At 37.8% G+C, this 26,764-nt stretch overlaps 1 protein-coding gene across 1 annotated transcript; it reads left to right on the forward strand.

Annotated features, from left to right (window-relative positions):
* Positions 1 to 61: 61 nt before the first annotated feature.
* On the forward strand, positions 62 to 26,742 carry UQCRC2 (ubiquinol-cytochrome c reductase core protein 2). Its single transcript, XM_082362570.1, has 14 exons — positions 62 to 206; positions 2,744 to 2,827; positions 2,925 to 3,074; positions 4,031 to 4,095; positions 5,455 to 5,511; positions 5,729 to 5,853; positions 7,820 to 7,917; positions 13,592 to 13,649; positions 17,447 to 17,542; positions 17,847 to 18,046; positions 20,873 to 20,953; positions 22,978 to 23,054; positions 25,139 to 25,292; positions 26,477 to 26,742. Exons 1-14 carry the CDS (start codon positions 174 to 176, stop codon positions 26,558 to 26,560), a joined length of 1,362 nt encoding a protein of 453 aa, XP_082218696.1. The 5' UTR covers positions 62 to 173; the 3' UTR covers positions 26,561 to 26,742.
* The last annotated feature ends 22 nt before the right edge of the window (positions 26,743 to 26,764 follow it).

Raw genomic sequence — 26,764 nt, forward strand, 5'->3', positions numbered from 1 at the left:
TGTTCCAACCTCCTCCAAGGAGCAGTAGAGTGCGGTCGGTCGTATAGAGAGTACCCTCACGTAGGAGGCGTGGGAAAGAGTGTCGCGGGGCAGTCTGGGCCGCTCCCGCCGTCGGCCGCCATCTTGCTTTACTCTAAGGAGGCCGTGACCGCGGGTCAGAGCAATCTTGAGCCATGAAACTAATAGCCAGAGCCGGATCCCTCTCGGTGAGCACAGCTGGCGGGCTTGGGGGAGGGTGGGGAAGCAGATTGTCAGCAAAGCCATACGGACTGGAGGTGCCTGGTTTGGGGTCCCGGGGCCTTGGGTTTTGTTCTGCCCTTCAGGTGAATCCTGCCGGCCAAGTGGGCTGCAGGCTGGGGGGATCGGGCGTTGGAAGGCCAGCTCGTGCTCTGAGCAGAGGAGACTTAATGCTGGAAAACCTGAAGAGAGGGGGAGGGCTTAAGAGCGGAGGTGCAGCGACTCGGGTGGAGACACCTTTGAAGGTCACTGGTGCACTTGGCGTGCAGAAGGAGGCCGGCGTAGACCTAGTCCCCCATCCCTAACCTATCAGCTGCGGCCTCTGCTTCTTGGCATATCACGGAGCATCAGCTTCCCCAACGGTTAAGTGGGCTTATGAGTGAAATCATAAGGAAGAAATGAGCTAATGCCTTTATAGCTTTTTTCACTGTGCCTGGAACTTGATTGTTACTGTGGTGTCCTGGCTGTATAAAGTGTGCTTTTCTTGATCTCTTGTTAGAGTTTATCCAGGAGGGTTTCTTGGCGTGCCTTCTAGAGCTTTTTAAGGCTCCTCCTTCAAGCCCGAGTGAAACACAGCTCTCGCTTGGGGAAAACTCCTCTAGGGTCAGTGTTATATCAGTGTGAACCGGTGGTTGTCAAGGGGGCACAGTCTCAGTCTCTGAGATTAAAAAAGTTCAGCGAGGCCAATTTTGCCCCCCAGGGGACAGTTGGCAATGTATCTAGAGACATTTTTGGTTGTAACAGCCTAGGGGGGAGTGCTACTGCTGAACATCCTACGGTGCACAAAGCCACCCACAACAAAGAATTTTCCAGCCCAAAGTGCCAAGAGTACCTGGGTTACTGAGAAACCTAGTAACCTGCTAGAAGGAGGTGCAGAAGACCGGGGAATGGAGTTTCCCTGTGCTTAATGTTTAAATAGATAAAATATGAATTATACAAATGGCTGTAATTTAGGCTGTAATTCTCTTACCCTTCTTAGCACCCCTAGACTAACCAGTGATTAATAACCCTTGGAGAGAAGCCCGGTTAGACTGGCAAAAGGCCCCAAAAGCTCTTCCTCCATTGCATCCATCCCCACCTTCCAGTAGAAAAAAGAACTCAAAGATAACAGAGTTGAAGAGGACCAATGTAAACAAATTGCAATAAGCTTGAAAGCAATTGTTGTTTCTACTTATAACACTTATTTTACATAAGAATAAATTTATACATCTTTTGTTATTTAAACAAAATAGTAGTTGTATGGACAATTACTGGGATAATTCTTTGCAACAGATTTGAATGGGACAAATTATAGGAAGTACCTAACCAACAAAGTATCACTGTTCAGGCACATTTGAGAGGAGAGCACCAAAATGTACCTTAGCAATGGAACTATGGATTATTTGAACTGCTGTGCCCATGTATCTTAAATTTTTTACTTTCTGGAAAATGAAAAGCTAGAATCAATAGTAGGGTTAACTATACCACACCCAGGAAATGAAATTGATGATGATAAAGCAAAGCTAATTGGAATTTATAATTTGAAAGCACTAACAGCAAATGAAAACTAGGAACCAGCTTATCGATAGTATAGCACTGATGCTGAATGCACAACAAACAGCCGTCCTGGACAACACGGAGTAGAGGCATTGCAGCCTCTGAGGGGGGTCCTTGGGAAACTCTAGCAGCATGTTCATTTGATCCTGAGAGTACCAAGGATTAACTCTCAACATCTCTACTAGTAACCTTAAGATCCTTAGACATAATCAAAATGCATTCTGTGGCATTGTATATCATTTGCCAAAAAAAAACTGAATAAAGTTATGCATTTTGGATCCATTATCTGACATTTAAGAGGAGCCCTTTACCCTTCCAGTGGCTGCATATTATATATACTGAGAATCTACTATGGATGACGCTATTCTTAATCTCAGGGTATATTAGTCAAAGAAGATAAAACCTTTGGTTGTGTAGTCTTAATGTAGCACAGAAGAGAGTGAAGATACTATGGGAAATATTGGGGGCTGGAGGAAGTTTTCTTTGATATACTTTGTCTTTTTTAAAGATTACTAAACTGGTTAAGGAAATGAAGTCATATTGGAAAATAGACTAAAAAGATGAGACTCTTTGGGCAGATAAGGGAAGCAATAATGCTGAAATCTATAAAAGGGTATGAATGTGGCTATTCCACACTTTTTCAAAAAATTCCAAAGCATTAGAGCTAGAAAGGACCACTTGAAGTTTTAATAAGGTAGTTAAAAGGTAAAAGAAAATATAGTAATTCTTTACATAGTACGAAATGAACATGTTCAACTCAGTATTCCTTCAGGCTCTACAAATCACAAATAACTAGAGATTTAAGAGTGGCATGGGTAAACTGGTGGGTAGTAATTTCATTGTAAAGTTAATCAGCTAAATCCTCCCATGGAGTTCTTTTACCACTGAACACCCTCTATTGCTTGGGCCCACTTGGATACAATGCACTATTCTTTTGAGAAATGTGGTAACCTGTCTTTTTTGTGTTTAGAGATTTTATTCCCTCAAAGTTGCTCCCAAAGCTAAAGCCACAACTGCCCCTGCAGGAGCGCCTCCACATCCTCAGGACCTTGAGGTTAGTCCCACTGAGTTGCTCACTGGACACATACGTGCCTTACTGTCCTTGGTAATATAAAGACATTAATCACATCCCTACTTTATTTTAAATACAGTTTACCAAATTACCAAATGGTTTAGTGATTGCTTCTCTCGAAAACTATGCTCCTGCATCAAGAATTGGTTTGTTCATTAAAGCAGGCAGCAGATATGAGGACTCCAACAATTTAGGAACCTCTCATTTGCTTCGTCTTGCATCCAGTTTGGTAAGCATCTTTACTACCTCAATATGTTTAGAAATCTGTGGCACCTTGGTCCTACAGAAAAGAAAAACTAAAAGCAACATCCCTATATTAGTTTCCTGGAGCTGCCATAACAAATTACTGCAAACAGGGTGGCTTAAACAACAGGAATTTATCCTCTCACAGTTCTAGAGGCTAGAAGTCAAAGTCAAGGTGTCAGTAGAGCCGTGCTCCCTCTAAAGGCTCTAGGAAGAATTTTGCCTTGTCTCTCCTAGCTTCTGGTGGTTGCCAGCAATCCTTGGCATTCCTTGGCTTGCAGCTGCATCATTCCAGTATCTGCCCCTGTTCTCACATGGCCCTCTCTGTGTCTCTGTATCCAAATATCCCTCTTATTGAATTTTTCCAGTCATATTAGATTTAGGGCCCACTCTAATCCAGCATGACCTCATTTTAAATGTTTATGTCTGCAAAGGCTATTTCCAAATAAGGTCACATTTGCAGGTTCTGGGTGGACATGAATTTGGGGGACACTTTCAACCTAGTACAGTCCCCTAATATATCATGAAAAACCACAGGATATTTACCATAGAGAAGCATTAAATTAGTGTCCATCCGAATGTTAGTGCTAGAGCATAAGAAATCAGTAAAAAACAAAATTTTTAATTTTAAAAAAGAAGTGCCAGAAACGGAAAGAAAATTACTCTTTCTCATATGCAGATCTCTTTCAGAATAAATGGATGAATCCAGTAAGCTTGTATTTGATAATGGAATTTTTACCTAAACATACTTTATATAAAAATCTATACTTGTGCTTTTTGGTCAACTTTGTTTTATAATTCTTAAACTAAAAAGGATTCACTATTCGGTTAGCGTTCCATTTGAATTTAATGAGAATTAGACTTTAGATTTTGACATAAAGTGATGTTTGGCAAGCTTAGCATTAAAAAACTACTAAAAACAATTGTTTTTTCATTTCTAAGACTACAAAAGGAGCTTCATCTTTCAAGATAACCCGTGGAATTGAAGCAGTTGGTGGCAAATTAAGGTTTGTTAAAAATAAGTAATCGGAAATAGTGAAAACACCAGAAGATAATCAATTGTAAGGGAACTTCTCTCTGTTATCAAGGTGGTTAACAATTTCTTAAGGCACAAGAAGGAAAAGCCTGATGAATTTGACTGCATAAAATGTAAAACATCTTTATGCCTTAAAGTAAACATTTAAGTAACTAGGAATAGATATTTGCAACATATGTAACATGGAGAGGATTATTTGGAAAAATAAAGAACTACAAATTAGGAAAAAACAACCAAAGAGTAAATGGACAGACAGAGGAGAGGAACAGGCTGTTCCCAGAAGAGGAAGCCAGAAACAATGATCTTTACTTATAATCAACAGTGTGATACCATTTTATACTGCTGGTGGGAGTATAAATTGATACATCTACATAGGAAAGAATCAAGGAATATCTATTAATATTGAAAATGAGCATATTCTACAACCTAACAGTTTTTAATCCACATGCACAAAGGGATTCTTTATCGTTACTGAGACCGGAAACAATCTAAATGCCTATCTTTAAAGAGATGGATAAGTGAAGTATGATGTAGTAATATGGTGGGACTACTACACAGCAGTTAAGGAATGAACTCAATCTGTTTCAACATAGCAGACTTAAAAACAAAATGTTTTGTGGAAAAACAAGTTTCAAGATTTTTTTAAGGTATAACGTTTTTAACAAAATAATATGTAATGCCTATGATTATGTTTGTCTCTAGAGTGGGAGAAAGTGTGAGAGTTAGCCTGGGAATGGTACAAAGAGATCTTCAACTTTAAAGTTGTCCTTTTTTTTTTAAGTTGTGGTAAAATATACTTAACGTAAAATTTACCATCTTTTATTGTATAGTTCTATGGCAATAAGTGTCATTAGGCAACCATCACCACCACCCATGTCCAGAATGTTTTCATCTTCCCCAACTGAAACTCTGTAGCTATTAAACACTAACTCCCCATCCCCCTCTTCCCCTGGCCCCAGGCAACCACCATTCTGTGTTCTCTTTCTATGATTTTGACTACTCTAGGTACCTTGTATCAGTGGAATCATACAGTATTTGTTGTCCTTTCATGACTGACTTACTTCACTTAGCAAAATGTCTTCAAGGTTTATCCATGTGTAACATGTCAGGATTTTCTTCCTTTTTTTTTAAGGTTGAAATATTGTGGTTTTCTTAAGATTTTTAAAAATATTTTTTAAATTTAGTTGAGTGTATTTTTGTTATACTATTATTTATACTTTATGTACTTCAAAATAATTTTTTCCAAAAGAATTGGTTGATTTAACGAAGATATAAGGGAAAGCTTGTTCTTCTGATTTAGATAATTCACTGTAATTTATTTTTGACTCAGTGTGATTTCAACAAGGGAAAACATGGCTTATACTGTGGAATGCCTGCGGGATGATGTGTAAGTACCTTTGTGTGTTTAGAACATCTGCTTTTAAAGAAATACTAAGTTGCTCAGTTGTAGTCTTTTTTAATGTGGCATTATGACCTCAGATGTTGGTTTCGGATTATTAGTTACAAACTGCCTAAAGTTTAATAATGAGAGCAATACAGTTATGTAGAATGGATGTTGGTTTTAAATTTTTGACTGGTAACTCTTATCTTCATGTCTTCTGTAGTGATATTCTAATGGAGTTCCTGCTCAACGTCACCACAGCACCAGAATTTCGTCGCTGGGAGGTAGCTGCCCTTCAGCCTCAGCTAAGGATTGACAGCGCTGTGGCTTTTCAGAATCCACAGACTCGTAAGTACACTTTCAGATTATATTCCATTGTTTCTAAGATACTGGGTTTTTAAGAAGATCAATTTGTAGAAGAATAAAATTGCTATTGAAATTCTTTTTCTACTTGGGTTTGAAAATACCCTCTCCAAAAATTTGTCCACTTTTTAAAACATATTGTTCATTTCTAAACATTTGTATTGTTATTTTTTATCTTTGATAGCAAATAAATTGACTATAGAATCCTAGGCCTTTTGCCTGTGTCGTCCCCCTCCCCCTCCCTCCATCTCCCCACCCATCCACCCTACCGCCCACCCCACCCCACCCCTGGTGTTTTTTCAGTGGTTGTTTTGCTTACACTAAATCTGGCAGCAGTTTATTGTTGCTGCTGCTATTATTGTTTAGCCAACTCACTTTTATTGTGTCTTTCCAAAGTAATCAACTTAATTTTTAAAAAAAAAAACTTTTTTGTATTCATATTTGTGTTTATATAATGTTTAGTTATTTAATCTTGGCAAGCACATCTGGCAAAACAAATCTTTAAAAAAAAGCACCACTGATTCTCAGAAGTCATAGCACTTCTGCTGGAGCGGAAGTGTGCAGGTAGACCACTGAGGTGTAAGCAGGTGACCAGCTGCAGGGACTCAGAATGGGATGGACTTCTTAGATGCAGGCCTGTCAAGAGAGGGACTCCTGTCAAGTGTCTGGGACATAAAGAGTGCTTGGTTCCTGTTAGCTCATATTATTTCATGGAGATAACTTTGTTACTCCAAACCTCTACCAAAGAAATAGATAGAATGGTAAAATTGTACAAAAGATGATTTCAGTGTCCAGAGTAGCTTTCTTCCCCACTGGTAGCAGTGAGGCTGCAGCCCTTATCCTTTCTGCCTGGACAGTTATTGTAGTCTCCTGGCTTGTGTCTCTGCCCCCAGGTGTACATCTTCCATCAATGGCAATGTACATCTTAGGTTGCCATTACAGTGATCCTTCTGACATGAAAATCCAGTGAAAATCCTTTAAAGGCAAACTCTTTAACTTAGCATGTATGGTAACTCTAATGATCTGGCCCCTGCCTCCCTCCCTTGTTTCTTGCTCTCTTTCCCTCCTAGCTGCAATTCCCCTTTGAATCAGACTGTTGTCATACTTTATGCCTTTGTCTGTGTCCTCTGCCTGAAATGCTGTTCCCAGATCATTCACCTGGGAAACACCTACTCATTCTGTAAGACTCATCCCAAATTTTACTTTTATTACTCCTTTCCAATTCCCACTGCCCTTCCCTAGTGTCCCCGCTGCACTTTTGATATACTACTAACATCACACCCATAATACTTTATTTTACAGTTTTTCCCTCTCAACATTTTGAGGGCACACATGTGTCTTACTGGTCTCTGTATTTCCAGCACAGTGCCTGGCATGGAGGGACGCCCAAATAATAAGCAAATAAAAGAGACATACCTCAAGCAAAGGCACTGAACCAGGAAAGTAGGAACAGTGCCAGGGAGGTGTACAATGTGGCAGTAGCATTTGACCCCTATAAGCTAGTAATATGACCTAACACTGATACTTTCATATCTCCTCTTACCCTGACGACTCCCTTGTTACCTCGAGAGGGAATCTAGAAGTAAGCAAAATTCAGATTAGATGACTTAATCAAGGTCACACGACAAATCAGTGGCAGAACTGTAATTAGATTCAGACTTCTGAATCTAAAACCCATATATGGTTTCCAGATGATACCAGGTTGATTAAAGTTAGAGAAGAGTTTAGGTGGACTCTGACATTTAGAAGCTGCTATCATAGAAACTCTTATTTTTCTCAGCACATTTGAGTGGCAGAATTTTAACAGTTCCTAGAGGTTAAATGAAAGTATATTTTGAATACTTGAATTCGATGACCAAAGTTGTATAGTTTAATTGTTTCTAGGCTCTAAATGTCGTGTTGTCTTTATTTAAATCACACTTCTGTAACTGCTTCTTTACTTATTTTACAGATGTCATTGAAAATTTGCATGCTGCAGCTTACCGAAATGCCTTGGCTAATTCCTTATATTGTCCTGATTATAGGATTGGAAAAGTGACACCAGACGAGGTACTGATAAAACACATTACATTTTTTTTTTAATTTTTAAATTTAATTTAATTTATTTTTTTATACAGCAGGATCTTATTAGTCATCAATTTTATACACATCAGTGTATACATGTCAATCCCATTCGCCCAATTCAGCGCACCACCACCCCCACCCCCCCGCGGCTTTACCCCCTTGGTGTCCATACGTTTGTTCTCTACATCTGTGTCTCAGTTTCTGCCCTGCAAACTGGGTCATCTGTACCATTTTTCTAGGTTCCACATATATGCATTAATATGTGATATTTGTTTTTCTCTTTCTGACTTACTTCACCCTGTATGACAGTCTCTAGATCCATCCATGTCTCAACAAATGACCCAATTTCGTTCCTTTTTATGGCTGAGTAATATTCCATTGTGTATATGTACCACAACTTCCTTATCCATTCTTCTGTCGATGGGCATTTAGGTTGCTTCCATGACCTGGCTATTGTAAATAGTGCTGCAATGAACATTGGGGTGCATGTGTCTTTTTGAATTGTGGTTTTCTCTGGGTATATGCCCAGTAGTGGGATTGCTGGATCATATGGTAATTCTGTTTTTAGATTTTTAAGGATCCTCCATACTATTCTGCATAGTGGCTGTATCAGTTTACATTCCCACCAACAGTGCAAGAGGGTTCCCTGTTCTCCACACCCTCTCCAGCATTTGTTGTTTGTAGATTTTCTGATGATGCCCATTCTAACTTGTGTGAGATGATACCTCATTGTAGTTTTGATTTGCATTTCTCTAATAATTAGTGATGTTGAGCATCTTTTCATGTGCTTCTTGGCCATCTGTATGTCTTCTTTGGAGACCTATTTAGGTCTTCTGCCCATTTTTGGATTGGGTTGTTGTTTGTTTTTTTAATATTGAGCTGCATAAGCTGTTTATATATTTTGGAGATTAATCCTTTGTCCGTTCATTCGTTTGCAAATATTTTCTCCCATTCTGAGGGTTGTCTTTTCGTCTTGTTTATGGTTTCCTTTGCTGTGCAAAAGCTTTTAAGTTTCATTCGGTCCCATTTGTTTATTTTTGTTTTTATTTCCATTACTCTAGGAGGTGGGTCAAAAAAGATCTTGCTGTGATTTATGTCAAAGAGTGTTCTTCCTATGTTTTCCTCTAAGAGCTTTATAGTGTCCGGTCTTACATTTAGGTCTCTAATCCATTTTGAGTTTATTTTTGTGTATGGTGTTAGGGAGTGTTCTAATTTCATTCTTTTACATGTAGCTGTCCAGTTTTCCCAGCACCACTTATTGAAGAGACTGTCTTTTCTCCATTGTATATCCTTGCCTCCTTTGTCATAGATGAGTTGACCATAGGTGCATGGGTTTACCTCTGGGCTTTCTATCCTGTTCCATTGATCTATATTTCTGGTTTTTGTCAGGACCATATTGTCTTAATTGCTGTAGCTTTGTAGTATAGTCTGAAGTGAGGGAGTCTGATTCCTCCAGCTCCGTTTTTTTCCCTCAAGATTGCCTTTGCTATTCAGGGTCTTTTGTGTCTCCATTCAAATTTAAGATATTTTTGTTCTAGTTCTGTAAAAAATGCCATTGGTAATTTGATAGGGATTGCATTGAATCTGTAGATTGCTTTGGGTAGTATAGTCATTTTCACAATATTGATTCTTCCAATCCAAAAACATGGTATATCTCTCCATCTGTTTGTGTTATCTTTGATTTCTTTCATCAGTGTCTTTTAGTTTTCTGAGTACAGGTCTTTTACCTCTTTAGGTTTATTCCTAGGTATTTTATTCTTTTTGTTGCAATGGTGAATGGGAGTGTTTCCTTAATTTCTCTTTCAGATTTTTCATCATTAGTGTATAGGACTGCAAGAGATTTCTGTGCATTAATTTTGCATCCTGCAACTTTACTAAATTCATTCATTAGCTCTAGCAGTTTTCTGGTGACATCTTTAGGATTCTCTATGTATAGTATCATGTCATCTACAAAAAATGACAGTTGTCCTTCTTCTTTACCAATTTGTATTCCTTTTATTTCTTTTTCTTCTCTGATTGCCATGGCTAGGACTTACAAAACTGTTGAATAATAGTGGCGAGAGTGGACATCCTTGTCTTGTTCCTGATCTTAGAGGAAATGCTTTTAGTTTTTCACCATTGAGAATGATGTTTGCTGTGGGTTTGTCATATATGGCCTTTATTATGTTGAGGTAGGTTCCTTCTATGCCCACTTTCTGGAGAGTTTTTATCATAAATGGTTGTTGAATTTTGTCAAAAGCTTTTTCTGCATCTGTTGAGATGATCATATGGTTTTTATTATTCATTTTGTTAATATGGTGTATCACATTGATTGATTTGCGTATATTGAAGAATCCTTGCATCCCTGGGATAAATCCCACTTGATCATGGTGTATGATCCTTTAATGTGTTGTTGGATTCTGTTTGCTAGTATTTTGTTGAGGATTTTTGCATCTATATTCATCAGTGATATTGGTCTGTAATTTTCTTTTTTTGTAGTATCTTTGTCTGGTTTTGGTATCAGGGTGATGATGGACTTGTAGAATGAGTTTGGGAGTGTTCCTTCCTCTGCAGTTTTTTGGAAGAGTTTGAGAAGGATGGGTGTTAGCTCTTCTCTAAATGTTTGATAGAATTCACCTGTGAAGCCATCTGGTCTTGGGCTTTTGTTTGTTGGAAGATTTTTAATCACAGTTTCAATTTCATTACTTGTGATTGGTCTCTTCATATTTTTATTTCTTCCTGGTTCAGTCTTGGAAGGTTATACCTTTCTACGAATTTGTCCATTTCTTCCAGGTTGTCCATTTTATTGGCATAGAGTTGCTTGTAGTAGTGTCTTAGGATGCTTTGTATTTCTGCTGTGTCTGTTGTAACTTCTTTTTCATTTCTAATTTATTGATTTGAGTCCTCTCCCTCTTTTTCTTGATGAGTCTTGCTAATGGTTTATCAATTTTGTTTATCTTCTCAGAGAACCAGCTTTTAGTTTTATTGATCTTTGCTATTGTTTTCTTTGTTTCTGTTTCATTTATTTCTGCTCTGATCTTTATGATTTCTTTCCTTCTGCTAACTTTGGGTTTTGTTTGTTCTTCTTTCTCTAGTTTCTTTAGGTGTAAGGTTAGATTGTTTACTTGAGATTTTTCTTGTTTCTTTAGGTAGGCTTGTATAGCTATAAACTTCCCTCTTAGAACTGCTTTTGCTGCATCCCATAGGTTTTGGGTCGTCGTGTTTTCATTGTCATTTGTCTCTAGGTATTTTTTGATTTCCTCTTTGATTTCGTCAGTGATCTCTTGGTTATTTAGTAACGTATTGTTTAGCCTCCATGTGTTTGTCTTTTTTACGTTTTTTTCCCTGTAATTCATTTCTAATCTCATAGCATTGTGGTCAGAAAAGATGCTTGATATGATTTCAATTTTCTTAAATTTACTGAGGCTTGATTTGTGACCCAAGATGTGATCTATCCTGGAGAATGTTCCGTGCACACTTGAGAAGAACGTGTAATCTGCTGTTTTTGGATGGAATGTCCTATAAATATCAATTAAATCTATCTGGTCTATTGTGTCATTTAAAGCTTCTGTTTCCTTATTTATTTTCATTTTGGATGATCTGTCCATTGGAGTAAGTGAGGTGTTAAAGTCCCCCACTATTATTGTGTTACTGTCAATTTCCTCTTTTATGGCTGTTAGCAGTTGCCTTATGTATTGAGGTGCTCCTTTGTTGGGTGCATATATATTTATAATTGTTATATCTTCTTCTTGGATTGATCCCTTGATCATTATGTAGTGTCCTTCTTTGTCTCCTGTAACATTCTTTACTTTAAAGTCTATTTTATCGGGCTTCCCTGGTGGCGCAGTGGTTGAGAATCTGCCTGCTAATGCAGGGGACACAGGTTCGAGCCCTGGTCTGGGAAGATCCCACATGCCGCGGAGCAACTGGGCCTGTAAGCCACAACTACTGAGCCTGCGCGTCTGGAGCCTGTGCCCCGCAACGGGAGGGGCCGCGATAGTGAAAGGCCGGCGCACCGCGATGAAGAGTGGCCCCCGCTTGCCACAACTAGAGAAAGCCCTCGCACGAAATGAAGACCCAACACAGCCAAAATAAATAAATAAATAAATAAATAAATAAATAAATAAATAAAGTAGCTATTAATTAAAAAAAAAAAGTCTATTTTATCTGATATGAGTATAGCTACTCCAGCTTTCTTTTGATTTCCATTTGCATGGAATATCTTTTTCCATCCCCTCACTTTCAGTCTGTATGTGTCCCTAGGTCTAAAGTGGGTCTCTTGTAGACAGCATATATATGGGTCTCGTTTTTGTATCCATTCAGCAAGCTTGTGTCTTTTGGTTGGAGTATTTAATCCATTCACGTTTAAGGTAATTATCGATATGTATGTTCCTATGACCATTTTCTTAATTGTTTTGGGTTTGTTTTTGTAGGTCCTTTTCTTCTCTTGTGTTTCCCACTTAGAGAAGTTCCTTTAGCATTTGTTGTAGAGCTGGTTTGGTGGTGCTGAATTCTCTTAACTTTTGCTTGTCTGTAAAGCTTTTGATTTCTCCATCAAATCTAAATGAGATCCTTGCCGGGTAGAGTAATCTTGGTTGTAGGTTCTTCCCTTTCATCACTTTAAGTATATCATGCCACTCCCTTCTGGCTTGTAGAGTTTCTGCTGAGAAATCAGCTGTTAACCTTATGGGAGTTCCCTTGTATGTTATTTGTCGTTTTTCCCTTGCTGCTTTCAATAATTTTTCTTTGTCTTTAATTTTTGCCACTTTGATTACTATGTGTCTCAGTGTGTTTCTCCTTGGGTTTCTCCTGTATGGGACTCTCTGCGCTTCCTGGACTTGGGTAGCTATTTCCTTTCCCATGTTAGGGAAGTTTTCGACTATAATCTCTTCAAATATTTTCTCTGGCCCTTTCTCTCTCTCTTCTCCTTCTGGGACCCCTATAATGCGAATGTTGTTGCGTTTAATGTTATCCCAGAGGTCTCTTAGGATGTCTTCATTTCTTTTCATTCTTTTTTCTTTAGTCTGTTCCGCAGCAGTGAATTCTACCATTCTGTCTTCCAGGTCACTTATCCGTTCTTTTGCCTCAGTTATTCTGCTATTGATTCCTTCTAGTGTAGTTTTCATTTCAGTTATTGTATTGGTCATCTCTGTTTGTTTGTTCTTTAATTCTTCTAGTCTTTGTTAATCATTTTTTGCATCTTCTCAATCTTTGCCTCCATTCTTATTCCGAGGTCCTGGATCATCTTCACTATCATTATTCTGAATTCTTTTTCTGGAAGGTTGCCTATCTCCACTTCATTTAGTTGTTTTTCTGGGGTTTTTTCTTTTTCCTTCATCTGATATATAGCCCTCTGCCTTTTCATCTTGTCTATCTTTCTGTAACTGTGGGTTTTGGTCCACAGGCTGCAGGATTGTAGTTTTTCTTGCTTCTGCTGTCTGCCCTCTGGTGGTTGAGGCTATCTAAGAGGCTTGATGGGAGGCTCTGGTGGTGGGTAGAGCTGACTGTTCAGCAATGGTTTTTAAAAGCTCAGTTTAATTCAGTACTAAGTAGTCCCTTATAGTTCATTATGGCAGCTTTTAAGCCTGAGTATTTATCTTCTGCTGAACTGCAGTTTCACGTTTTTATAGCTTTTTATATTTATACCAATATAACCTAATAAATATTTTTACTTCCTCAGTTACATGACTATGTACAGAATCATTTTACAAGTGCAAGAATGGCTTTGATTGGACTTGGTAAGTTGGGAATTGCCTGCATGTCAGTTTGCTTCTTTTAAGAGTGGTTTTTTAAGTCACAGACATAGAAAACAGACTTTTGGTTGCCAGCGGGGAGGGGGACAGGGGAGGGTTGGATTGGGAGTTTGGGAATAGCAGATATAAACTGTTATATATAGAATGGATAAACAACAAGATCCTATTGTATAGCACAGGAAACTATATTCAATATCCTGTAATAAACCATAATGGAAAAGAATATTTATAACTGAATCACTTTGCTATATACCAGAAACTAACACAACATTGTAAATCTTCAGTTACAAAAAAAGAAGTATGACTTGGCAGATAGTGAAACGTGACTAACTTATTCAATGAGGAGGTAGAATTATCCTTGAAACTCTGTAAAATCAGGTACTATCATATGTAACTGACTATGTATATATACATCTTTTATAGTTATATATAGATTGATATCTAGATAATTTACAGTTCTATGGTTCTTGGCTCCCAGAGAAAGTGGTAGATAGTCAGAAAATTCACTGAGGCTGCTGACTTTTCCTTTATAATTTGATGTGGTAGGGGATGGGACACCTTTCCAGTGTATTGTAATTCTGTCACTATATAGGTAACCAGCCTCAATTTATAATATACTCACTTGGGTATTTTCTTAAATTCTGATTATACGATTCTCCATTATGTTGTTCTGTCTCATTCTAGAAAGTGGTTAATTGGAAAAAGAGAAACTCTAAGATGTGCTACTATTAAATGTTGCACTTATAGTTATGAATAAAAGTATTGTTTCACTGTCTCAATGTGAGTCATTAAAAAAAAAGAGTAGTCCTTTAAGCTATAATTATGTGAACACAGGATTGAACAAAATTTCAGAACTCATCCTCTGTTTATGTCAGAAAGTCAGTATGTGATAGGATTTTAATAGCTAGTCTTTCATGGAAACAACCTAAATGTCCATTGACAGATGAATGGATAAAGAAGATGTGGTACATATATACAATAGAATATTACTCAGCCATTAAAAAGAATGAAATAATGCCATTTGCAGCAACATGGATATACGTAGAGATTATCATACTAAGCGAAGTAAGTCAGAAAGAGAAAGACAAATACCATATATCACTTATACACAGAATCTAAAATGTGACACAAATGAACATATCTATGAAATAGAAACAGACTCACATAGAGAACAGACTTGTGGTTGCCAAGGGGGAGGGGGATGGGGGAGGGAAGGATTGGGAGTTTGGGATTAGTAGGTGGAAACTATTATATGTAGAATGGATAAACAACAAGGTCCCACTGTATAGCACAGAGAACTATATTCAATATCCTGTGATAAACCATAATGGAAAAGAATATGAAAAAGAATATATATATGTATAACTGAGTCACTTTATAGCAGAAATTAACACAACATTGTAAATCAACTATACGTCAATAAAATTTTAAAAAACTAAAACTTCCCCAACACAGCTTTATAGCATATAAATAAATCCTCCACAACTCTGAAAAAAAAAAATAGCTAGTCTTTTTTCTTTTTAAGCAGAATCCAGCATTTAACTTTTTAAAGCACTGGCTTTCAAATTCATTACAGTATTTGCAAAACCTATGACAAAGGGCAGATTTCTCTAAGCAAAGAGCTTTTACAAAGAGCTTTTGTTTTTGTTTTGCTTCGTTTTAAGTACAATTTAGTAGAAAAATAGGCAAAGGGCATGAACATCCAATTCGTGGGGAAAGTGTGTGTGTGTGTGTGTGTGTGTTTGTGTGTGTGTGTGTGTATGGCCAATTATTGTAAAAGATGTAATAACTAAAAAATTTTTAATCTGTGAAATTGACAAAAACTAAAAGATTGCCACTGCCCAGTATTAACCATGGTATGGAGAAATAGGCACTCTCAAAAATTATTGGTGGGAGTGTAAAATGGTACATTTTTGGAGGTCTTTTTTTTTTTTTTGGCTGCGTTGGGTCTTTGTTGCTGCACGCGGGCTTTCTCTAGTTGTGGTGAGTGGGGGCTACTCTTCATTTTGGTGTGCGGGCTTCTCATTGCAGTGGCTTCTCTTGTTGTGGAGCACGGGCTCTAGGTGTGCGGGCTTCAATAGTTGAAGCACGTGGCCTCAGTAGTTGTGGCTCACGGGCTTAGTAGTTGTTGCTCCGCAGCATGTGGGATCTTCCCGGACCAGGGATTGAACCCGTGTCCCCTGCATCATCAGGTGGATTCTTAACCACTGTGCTACCAGGGAAGTCCCTGGAGGTCTGTTTTAATATATTAAAATTGTAATTGTTTATTCTCCTAGGCCCAGCATTTACTTTTAAGAATTTACCCTGCAGAAACATTTGTTCAAGTTTACAAAATAGTTGCATGAGAATATTATTTGCAGTATTGGGTTTTTGTTCATTTGTTTTATAAATAACAGCTTAATTGAGGTATAATTCACATGCCATAAAATTTACCCTTTTAAAGTGTACAGTTTGTGGTTTTTAGTATACTCACAGAGTTGTGCAACTATTGTCACTATCTAATTTCAGAACATTTTCACCATCCCCAAAAGAAACCCCGTACTCATTAGCAGTTACTCCTCGTTCCACCTCCTCCTTGCCTCTGGCAACCATTAATCTCCTTTCTGTCTGTATAGAGCTGACTGTTCTGGACATTTCATATAAAGGGAATTATACAATAATAGCCTTTGTAACTGGCTTCTTTCACTTAGTCACTTAGCATAATGTTTTCAAAGTCCATCCATATTGTAGCATGTACCAATGTTCCATTCCCTTTTCTGGCTGAAAAATATATTTCATTACCACATTTTGTTATTCATTCATTAGCTGGACATTTGGGTTGTTCCTGAATGTTTTGGCTTTTATGAATATAAACATTCATATATAAGTTTTTTAACAAAACATCTTTTTCATTCTTTTGGGTGTATACCTAGGAGTAGAATTGCCAGGATAGGGTATCTCTCTGTTTAACCATTTGAAGAACTGCCAGACTGTTTTCCAAAGCAGTGGAACCATTTTACGTTCCATCAGCAGTGCACAAGGGTTCCGATTTCTCCACATTCTTATCAACACTTATTATCTGTCTTTGATTATGGCCATCCTAATGGGTGTGAAGTAGTGTCTCATTGTGGTTTTGATATGCATTTCCGTAGTGATTGATAACACTGAACATATTTTTTTGTGCTTTTTGGCCGTCTATATATCTTATTTGGAGAAATGCTTATTCAAGTCCCTTGCCCATTTTTTAATTGGGTTGTTTGTTTTTTTAAATTGTTGAGTTATAAGAGTTCTTTATATATTCTGGATACTAATCCTTACCAGATTTTTTCCCATTTTGTGGATTTTTTTTTCACTCTTTTGAAAATGTCTTTTGATGCACATTGCCATATTGTTTGAATAGCCAACTATTAGAAGCATACTCATGTCCCTCAAGAAGAGATTGATTAAATAAATGATGGTATATCCATATAATAAAATTCTTTATAACCATTAAATGTTTGGTGTAGTCCATTCACTTAGATGTAAATTACAAAAGACAAGTTAGAAACAATATCAATAGAATGACACCATTTTAAAAATAAAAAGGATAATATTAATATTTGCATAGAAAAAGTTCTAGATGAATATATAGTAAAGCTGTAAATGCATATTTCTAGAAGAGTGGCATTATGGGAGGCTGTTATTTTCTTTACTGTTTATTTTTGTAATATTTGAATTGTATAATGATGTATTTTTAAAATCGTGTTCTACGATTGTGTTTTAGAAATTCTGGTTCTAGTTTGTTTTTGTTTCTTTTGAAATAGGTGTGAGTCATCCTGTTCTAAAGCAAGTTGCTGAACAGTTTCTCAACATGAGGGGTGGGCTTGGTTTATCTGGTGCAAAGACCAAGTACCGTGGAGGTAAGTGTTTTGTTCCATTAAGGTTAATTTACCAGGGTGCCGCCTCTCCCCCCAGTAGCATATTGGAGTATAATAGGCCTGATTATTTACTACCAAATAGTATCAATGTGGAAAGAAAGAATTAGATTGCTTGAGTGTTATATATTAAACATGTTTGTGTATGTGTTGGGGGAAGGGCAGGATAGCAAGGAGAGCACCAGGCCAGGGAAAAGCTTAATCTTAATGGGTTAATACTGTGTTGTAGAGAATATTGAAGAATAAAACCAAAAGCCACTTTCTTCGCTCTTGCCTTACCTGGCCCCAGGTGAAATTCGAGAACAGAATGGAGACAGTCTCGTCCATGCTGCTCTTGTAGCAGAAAGTGCTGCTGCAGGAAGTGCAGAAGCAAATGCGTTTAGTGTTCTCCAGCATGTCCTCGGTGCTGGACCACATGTTAAGAGGGGCAGCAATGCCACCAGCTCTCTATACCAAGCTGTTGCCAAGGGAATTCACCAGCCATTTGATGTGAGTCTGAACAGTTGATATCTCTCCTTTTGTTTTCACAGGCTCAGTGTTTACGATGTAGTCCTGATACTTGCTCTTAATGTTAATCTGCTTTTAAAAGTTAAGATGAGGGTCTTCTCTGGTGGTCCAGTGGTTAAGACTCTGCGCGCTTCCACTGCAGGCAGCACGAGTTCTATCCCTGGTCAGGGAACTAAGATCCCGCGTGCCACGCGGTGTGGCCAAAAGAAAAAAAAATTAAGATGAACACAAAGAAAATCTTTGTAAAACTGAAGAGACAGCCAGGTTTAATTTTAGTACCTTAGTGGGTCTATCAAAAACTTACTGTTATTCTAATATAAAAAGAAGAATTGAATGCTTAAAAAGTCAGAAATTCACACTTCAGTTCCCTTTAGAATAAAGTTTTAGATAGTAAACATTCCCCTAGATTCTAATTAGTCTTTTTTTCTGATTTCCTCTGTCCCCTTCTATTCTTGTGGCTACTTCCTGAATTTCACTGCTCTTCATGTTTTCCAACCAAGTGTACAAGATATACAGCAAGAAATTACTTACAGACCTGCTCCTCCAGCTTGAGATTAAGTTAAAAGAGAAAAATGACATTTAACCATAACCAAAGTTATGTTGCCTTAGAAGACACCTTTTTATGACAGTGAGGAAAGTGCTAAAGCTTTCAAAATAATGATACTCAAATCAAGAGAATGTAAAATGTCACCGGCAAAATATTTAATGAGTGACGATAGTTTGCCCAATGTAATGCCCCGTGTGACCTTCAATGATATCTTTAAAAAGTAACAAATGTACTAAATTGTAGGATTAAGTATCGTTCATAATTTCAGCAATAGTACATGGCACAGGTAGGTTTATGCCTCAGTAAGTCTTTGGCCATTTGACACTTAATGGTGAAAATTAAAATCAGTCATCTTCTCTTTTTATTCCTCTGTTTAATACTTTAGTGGTAGTGTCAGACTTTTTTTTTTTTTTAGCAGAGTAGCCTTTTTCATCAGTGCCATTTCCCAGCTGCAATGCCCAACACAAAAGTTTTTGCTTTTAAAGAAGTTTAGAAGGCTTACTTGACAGTGAAACCCTTGGAATCTTCTGTACAGAGCCTTAGAGTTCCCTGGAGCACAGTTTGAAAACCATTATCTTATTTTTTTTTTTTAAGTTTATTTATTTTGGCTGCACCAGGTCTTAGTTGTGGCACGTGGGATCTTCATTGCGGCATGTTTAGTTGTAGCATGCGGGATCTTTTAGTTGCAGCATGCGGGCTTCTTAGTTGCAGCGTGTGGGCTTCTTAGTTGTGGCATGCACATGGGATCTAGTTCCCCGACCAGGGATCGAACCCAGGACCCCTGCAGCTCAGAGTCTTACCCACTGGACCACCAGGGAACTCCCGAAAACCATTATCTTAAATTAGTCCTAGTCCTAAATTAGATTTTCTCCAGATTTTCTTTCTCCTGGTTCATGGTCTACTCTGTTTTCTTTTCTTCATGCTTTACTCTTCACCATTGAATGTTAATGATGCTTTGGGTAGTTGGAGTTTAATCTAATCCAGTGACATAATTTAATAGAAATTCCTGGGACTTCCCTGGTGGCGCAGTGGTTAAGAATCCGCCTGCCAATGCAGGGGACACTGGTTCAAGCCCTGGTCTGGGAAGATCCCACATGCCGTGGAGCAACTAGGCCCACGTGCCACAACTACTGAGCCCGCACTCTAGAGCCTGCAAGCCACAACTACTGAGCCCACACACCACAACCACTGAAGCCTGCGCACCTAGAGCCCGTGCTCTGCAACAAGAGAAGCCACCGCAATTAGAAGCCCAGGCACCGCAAGGAAGAGCAGCCCCCGCTCTCCGCAACTAGAGAAAACCCGCACGCAGCAATGAAGACCCAATGCAGCCAAAATTAAATAAATAAATAAATAAATTTAAAAGATAAATCCACCAAAAAAAAAAAAAAATTAATAGAAATTACTACTTCAGAATTTGGCCAGAAATTTGGAGGATGACTAGTTAGTCTCAGAATTAAACTTCAGGTGATTGAAGTGCATATCTTTGTATGCTTCATATGGGCCGAACCAATGGTTTTCAAACTTCATCTGGAGCACTAGTTTAAAATTCGGAATCCCAGACTGCATCTTTAGTGATCTGAGTGAGTAGATCTGTTGTGGGAACCTGAAAGTCTACATTTTTAATAACAAATCAAGTGATCCTTATGTAAACGGTCCACATAAACACTGAAAAGCACTTTACTAGGGTGTCATGTCCACCTTAAGGAACTTAACACTCTACTCAGACTACAGACAGAAATACCCCTGTTTTCCAGAGGCTAAATTTCTTGCTCCCTTGGACATCTGAATAATAGATACTAAGCAGAAATTTGTTTCCTAACCCTTTAACTTTAGTCTATAGGAGAAGTGAAAGCGAATTGGTGAAAAGGAAGTCACCACCAACAGCAGAGGGAAGAAAGCAGGTTTGTCTAATGCCAAAGCCCATGATTTATACCACTCAGCTGTACTGAATATACAGTAGTAATGTTCACAAGTTAATGTTTGCATTAACTTTTAATCATCAAAAGGTTAGAAAATACCAAGGAAAGTGAGCCGTCATTTTAGAAAGAGTTAAATGAGAAAAGTTAAAACATTACAGTTGTGAAAGAGGTAACCTGTATATAGAACACCTCAGTCCTTAATAGAACCATTTAAGTGAAATAGTAATCCATGTCTTTGCTTCTACTGTGAAGGAATACGTTTTTGTCTAGACAGCCTTAGGGAAATTGTGCCCTGTTTTACCTGGTAGAATGACATACAGTAAAGTTTCATTATATTTTCAGGTTTCCGCTTTTAATGCCAGTTACTCAGATTCTGGACTCTTTGGGATTTACGCTATCTCGCAGGCTGCAGCTGCTGGAGATGTAAGTTGCAAACTCATCAATTCTCACAAGATTTTTTCCCCCATTAACATATTTTTAGTAAGAACATGGAATGTTTGAATGCCTTGATTTATCAGAGTTCTGTATAGTGTAATATCATTAAAGTGTTATCTACTGTGGAGGAAAGTTAAAAATGAAGCATCATATACTGATGCTTCCAGAAAAGAAGGAGGAAATGTTTCCTTGGTATTTTCGTTCTGTGTGGACATGTGGCATTGAGTTGTCTCTGGGATATCTAAATGGAGAACTCAGTTGAGGTCAAGGCCAAGATGTATACTGGGAGTCCTCATTATAAAGAGTGTGTTGAAGTCAGGGTTACATGTGAAAGGTTGGAGGAGAAGAAAACTGAAGGTCGAGCTAAGGAAAATGGCCAAAAAAGACAGAAAGAAAAAGAAGAGAAACTGGCATGTTTGGAGGCCAGGAAAGAGAGAATGGTTAACACTGTTTCAATCTACTCTGGATTAACATCCCTTTAGTTACCACAGAGAGGTCTGGTAGTTTTAGCAAACTAGGATAATATTGGTGATACTATCAGTTTTTATCAGAGTATTGGAAGTGAACTAAAATTTATAATATTAAGGAATGAATGGGAAGAAAGAAATACAAAGTTGGTGCAGGCAGGTGGAGCTTAGACTTGCAAGGAGGTGGGTGGTAGTTTTAGGAGAGTTTCCACTGAGAGATTAAGTAGGAAGAGACATTCACACTGAAAGGAAAGAAAATTGGAGCGAATATAGGAGATAAATTATAGATGGATCAAGTCTGAAAAAGCAAGAGCAAGCAGGATCCAAAGTACAATCGGACATTTTAGCCTTGGACACAAAGGCTAATGGGAGAAGAGGATGTCGGGAAGATGAGGAAGTACATCCCTGGTGAGGTTGGAGGCTAAGTCATGTTTTGAGAATAAGAGAAGGGAGGAGAGTTTAAAGAAAGTAACGAGGTTTAGGACAGATGAGTGGCTAGATGCACACAGAATGAGCATAACAGCAGTACAGATGTCTCCTTGAGATAAGTGACCACAAATTCATAGTACAGTCAGACGTCTAGCCTAATGCAGAAATGGAGGAGGCAGGCAGTAGGGTTGATCCCAGGCTGGAATCCTGCAAAGTAGGCAGGTCAGAAGTATGAAAAGATGGCAGGAAGTTGGAAACACTGGCAAGAGTGATTGAAGAGATGATTCATGGATTTAGGCTAAAGAAGTGAAGCCAGGGGGACCTGATAGATTGAAAGTGGACAAATCAAGGAACTAGAGATGTTGATAAAATGGAAGACAAGGATAGCATGATTAAAGACTTAGGCCAGAGGTCTTGGAATTGAGGATTTCAGAGGTAGGTCAGATCTAGGTTATGTGCAGGTCTGGGGTATGGCTATGGAAATGGGTAGCTCACCTGGAGGGGAAATGAAGGTCCTAGAGTTTAGGTGATTAGGAAGAACAGTAAGTAGCAGACCCAGAATGGTGCCAGGGTTGGGATGGAGAAAATCACGGGCCAGGTTTATTATTAATTTATTTATTCAACATATATTTACCAAGTACCCACCCACATCACTAGAACTTGATTCCTTCATGACTCTAGCACTCCAGGTATGGACAGGCTTTAGAGATTGGCTGTGTATGGATTACTACTTTTTTCTTAGTGAATAGTAAGAGATAGCAGTATTAATTACATGATACTTTGAGAGTCTTGAGAAATTTTTGAGGTGCTTGTTCTTTGTAGGCAATTATAAATCCCTGAGTTTTCTTTTCCTAAACCCTACTGCTATCCTCTGCCCTCTGCCACTTAACGTTTGTTAAGAAACTTGGCCACTTGGATATTGTACAAACAGCTGCTTTATGAAACAATGGAAGAGTAAGCAGCACGTAGTGACTTAAGAATTCCAAATGGACACTATACTGTTTCTCTGGAACTAACCTTCCATCTTTTGTTTTTGCCTCAGTAGAGGAGCATTTGAATGCTGCAGCAGACTTTGGCACTGATCAAAGATGACCAGCTTTTACTTGTCTATCCTAGGTTATCAAGGCTGCCTATAACCAGGTAAAAACAGTTGCTCAAGGAAACCTTTCTAATACAGATGTCCAAGTTGCCAAGTAAGTTTCAATATTAATGTTTCATGTTTCAATTATTTGAAAGTTGTATTTTTTCTAGTTACAACACTATTGTAATAAATACACAAAAGGATTGAAAGGTACAGAAAAGTATTTAAAAGGAAAAGGAAATATACTCCTACCCCCTAGAGATATAATTGTTAACATTTGGATTATTTTCTTGACCATTTTTTAACATAATTGTTAATATTGTATATATACTTGTTAATAAATAATACTTATTAGTGTTTATTGTAGAAATTGAAAATTACAAACACAAAGAAAGACAAAAATTATTTTTCATTCCCTACCAATGATTCTTCTCTTTTTTTAACATTATAATGCTGTTTGCATTTATTCCATTTATTTTTATTACTAAAAATTTGTCATAAACAATTTTAATTGGTGTGTCAAAATATACTTGTTGGACATTTTCAACAAGTTGGCAGTTGGAAATTATAAACTATAAAGGATATCTTTGGGTTTTAAAACATTTTTGTATTTCATATTACTTTCTTGGTATAGATTAGCAACTGGGCCAAGAGTTATAAACATTATAATGAAAGGCTGTGCATTAAAATATATGTTTGTGTTTATGTAATATTTTTATTTTTATATTTTGGAGTCACAATGTTGAAAGGTTTTACCAGTTGATACGCACATCGTCAGTATATATGAGAGTGCCTCTTCTACCATAACCATTGGCAACTTTTTCCTCTTTACTGATTTGATAGACCAAAAAATATATCTGATTAAAAGATTGCAGTATCTGTCTCCTATTTGGTGATTTTTAAATTCCCACTGTCCTCATTGAAAGTGCTAACAACACCTCTTAACTCAGTAGCTCTGGGAGTTTCTCTAAAAGAGACAGACTTTGGACAGAGTTGGAAATCAGCTTGCATTTTCATACAGGAGTTTAAAACATTTAAATTTGACTCCATCCATTTAGGACAATTCAGAATGTGAATCCTAAAACTCCAGAGGTCTTCATGATCGTTTAATATTGCCCACAAAGGAAATATGACAGGGTGAATTACAACCCAGGAGGGAACAATCTTTTACCATTTCTGTTCTCATTAGTATTATTACTTTTGTTATACTGAACACACTAAGAAGTGCATCTCTCAAATAAGGGCAACACAATTTATTAAATATTGTATACATGGAACCAAGGATCGATAGGATGGAGCTCTGCATGATTGCATCAGAAACAAACCTTATAATAAATTGAAACAATGGATAAGCTTAGGAGAAATCTGTTTCAAATCTAATTTATTTAAGAAAATGTGTTTTCTTAATAAGTGTAGCACAGTTCTTACCAGGTACAGCAACATTTAGAAAATGGAATTTTGGTTATTAATGTCAAAATATATTTTCTGCCATTTTGATGGAGTTGATACTTTTTTTGTAAGGTTCTTAGTCCTCCTATAGTGAAAGAGAGAAAGTAAGGTGTCATTGCTGAAGGGACAAACTAATAATCACTTGGTAAAGTTTATTGCAGGTAAAATCTTTTTTCAGTTAAGTGGACAGTGTGGTAAAATTGCTACATTAAATTGTAGTTATGTTTAAATGGAAGTCTTGCTACAGAGTGCCAAGGAGATTAGTTTGAGCTAAATAACTCAAGTGCCTTATTGAACATCAATTTCTTTCTGGGATAATTATGAATTGGATTTTGTTTTATTTCAAATTGATGTTTTTGTACCCATATTTAAGCTACAGGGACTTATAAGACCTATACTGTCCTTCCCCACTTGCCCTACCCTCAGTGAGACAAATCCCAGCACACAAATGGGCTGGGGGGTGGGGTTAAGGGAAGTTATATTATCAGCACACAGCATTCTGCTAAAGGGACAGTGAGAAGAGCCCACATAGGGATGTTCTTTAACAGAGATGCCTAAAACCATGACCAAAAATGTATCTAAAATAGTTGGTGAATTGAAGAAATAGAATGGAGACCTTTAGCACTGTAAGATTTCAAAGCTGTTAGTTTGCGTATTTACCCAAACATGTTTAAGGGTTTGGGAACATACTTTGCCTTGCTCTATAAAACTGGCGTCTGCCTTAGTTACACACCTTTTATTGGACAGGAACAAGCTGAAAGCTGGGTACCTAATGTCAGTGGAGTCTTCTGAGGGTTTCCTGGATGAAGTTGGGTCCCAGGCTCTAGTTGCTGGTTCATATGTGCCGCCATCCACAGTCCTTCAGCAGATTGACTCGGTAGCTGACGCTGATGTCATAAATGTAAGCAAATGAAAATTTATTTAACATCAAATAACTTGTCCTTAATGATCCAGTTTCAGAAGGAATGCGTAAGCTTCCTTGGGCTGTATATTCTGTTCTCGTGGTGTTTGGTGCCTATGTACCTGGTGTGGAGGCAGAAGGGCTCATCCCCATATCTGCAGATAGCTTCCTTGTCAACTCAGGGTGATGTATCTTCCTCATGCAACTAAATTACCATTAGGTTAAACCATTTTAAATTCTTAAAGGTCAAGAAGAGTCAAATATTGGCAGTTTCATACGATTCAACCTAATTGTTGAGTTTGGTATTTTCCTCCTCACTCCTAAGAAATAAACTCTCTATCCTGCCAATCTTTCATGATCTACCATCTCAAGATTTTCTTTAGTCTTCTCAACCTAAGACCTTCTCCTGCCCCTGCTCTATTTTTTTTTATTTTCACATATATTGTTTCCTATAAAATTGAGTTGTTTTGAGGGCAAGGACTATGTCTTATACCTCTTTGTATTCCCTGCTATGCCTAACAAGTACGTGAACTACAGAATGAACCCAAAATCAGTCCTTTCTCTATTAAAAATGCCAACTCCCCTTCCATGGTCAAGGTCTTAACCATCTTCTCACCAAGGGGTCTCCCCTTGGGGATAGAAAAAAAGAAGCAGGCTATTTTAAGATAGCAACCCTGACTTGATTTCACTTGGCCCATAAGTTCATCATTACATACTCTTCCAAATGGCTGTCCTCATCTTATATACCATACTATCATGTGAGTCCAACCCAGCTGCCTGCAACACTGTCTCTTTATTAAAAAAGCTGACCTGAGATAATGTGGGACTGCTCCTCGTGGTATTGCACTTAACCTAAACAACCAGCCTTTGGACTCAAAGTAGCGGCATAAAGAATACTAGGATATAAAGTGTAACTTTTAAGTTAACAATCAGTGTATTTTTATTGACTCAGACTATTTGCCATTGCAATACCAAAGCAGGGAAGTACAGCTCTGCTCAAGGAGACTCTGCCCTATTTTGCAACGTCAGAAGGGTTTTCCTTTTCCCTGTTTAACAGCTACGCTCATATTTAGAGCACCACACTTGCTCAGTCACACATAGGATGAAATACTCAAAGGAACAGAAGTTTATCTACTTGCTTATTTCTGTTAACTTTCTGTCTTGTTTTGTTTGTTTACTTAAAGGCTGCAAAGAAGTTTGTTTCTGGCCGGAAGTCAATGGCAGCAAGTGGAAATCTGGGGCATACACCTTTCGTTGATGAGTTGTAGTACTGAAACACATATTGCAGGAAAGAGCTGAACCTTTTCTCAACCCAGAGCAGCAAGTATATGAAAGTGAGAAGTCTCTAACATTTATCTTTTTTTCCAATGAGATGAAATATCATAAAGCATAAATGCAGGTAATTGTTCCCAGCTGACCTAAAGTCAATAAAACATTCTGTTTAAATGTTTTTCTTGTGTTTTTCCTAATCA

The sequence above is a fragment of the Balaenoptera borealis genome (genome assembly GCF_965194805.1).
Source record: "Balaenoptera borealis genome assembly, chromosome: 16".
Classification (NCBI taxonomy): domain Eukaryota; kingdom Metazoa; phylum Chordata; class Mammalia; order Artiodactyla; family Balaenopteridae; genus Balaenoptera; species Balaenoptera borealis.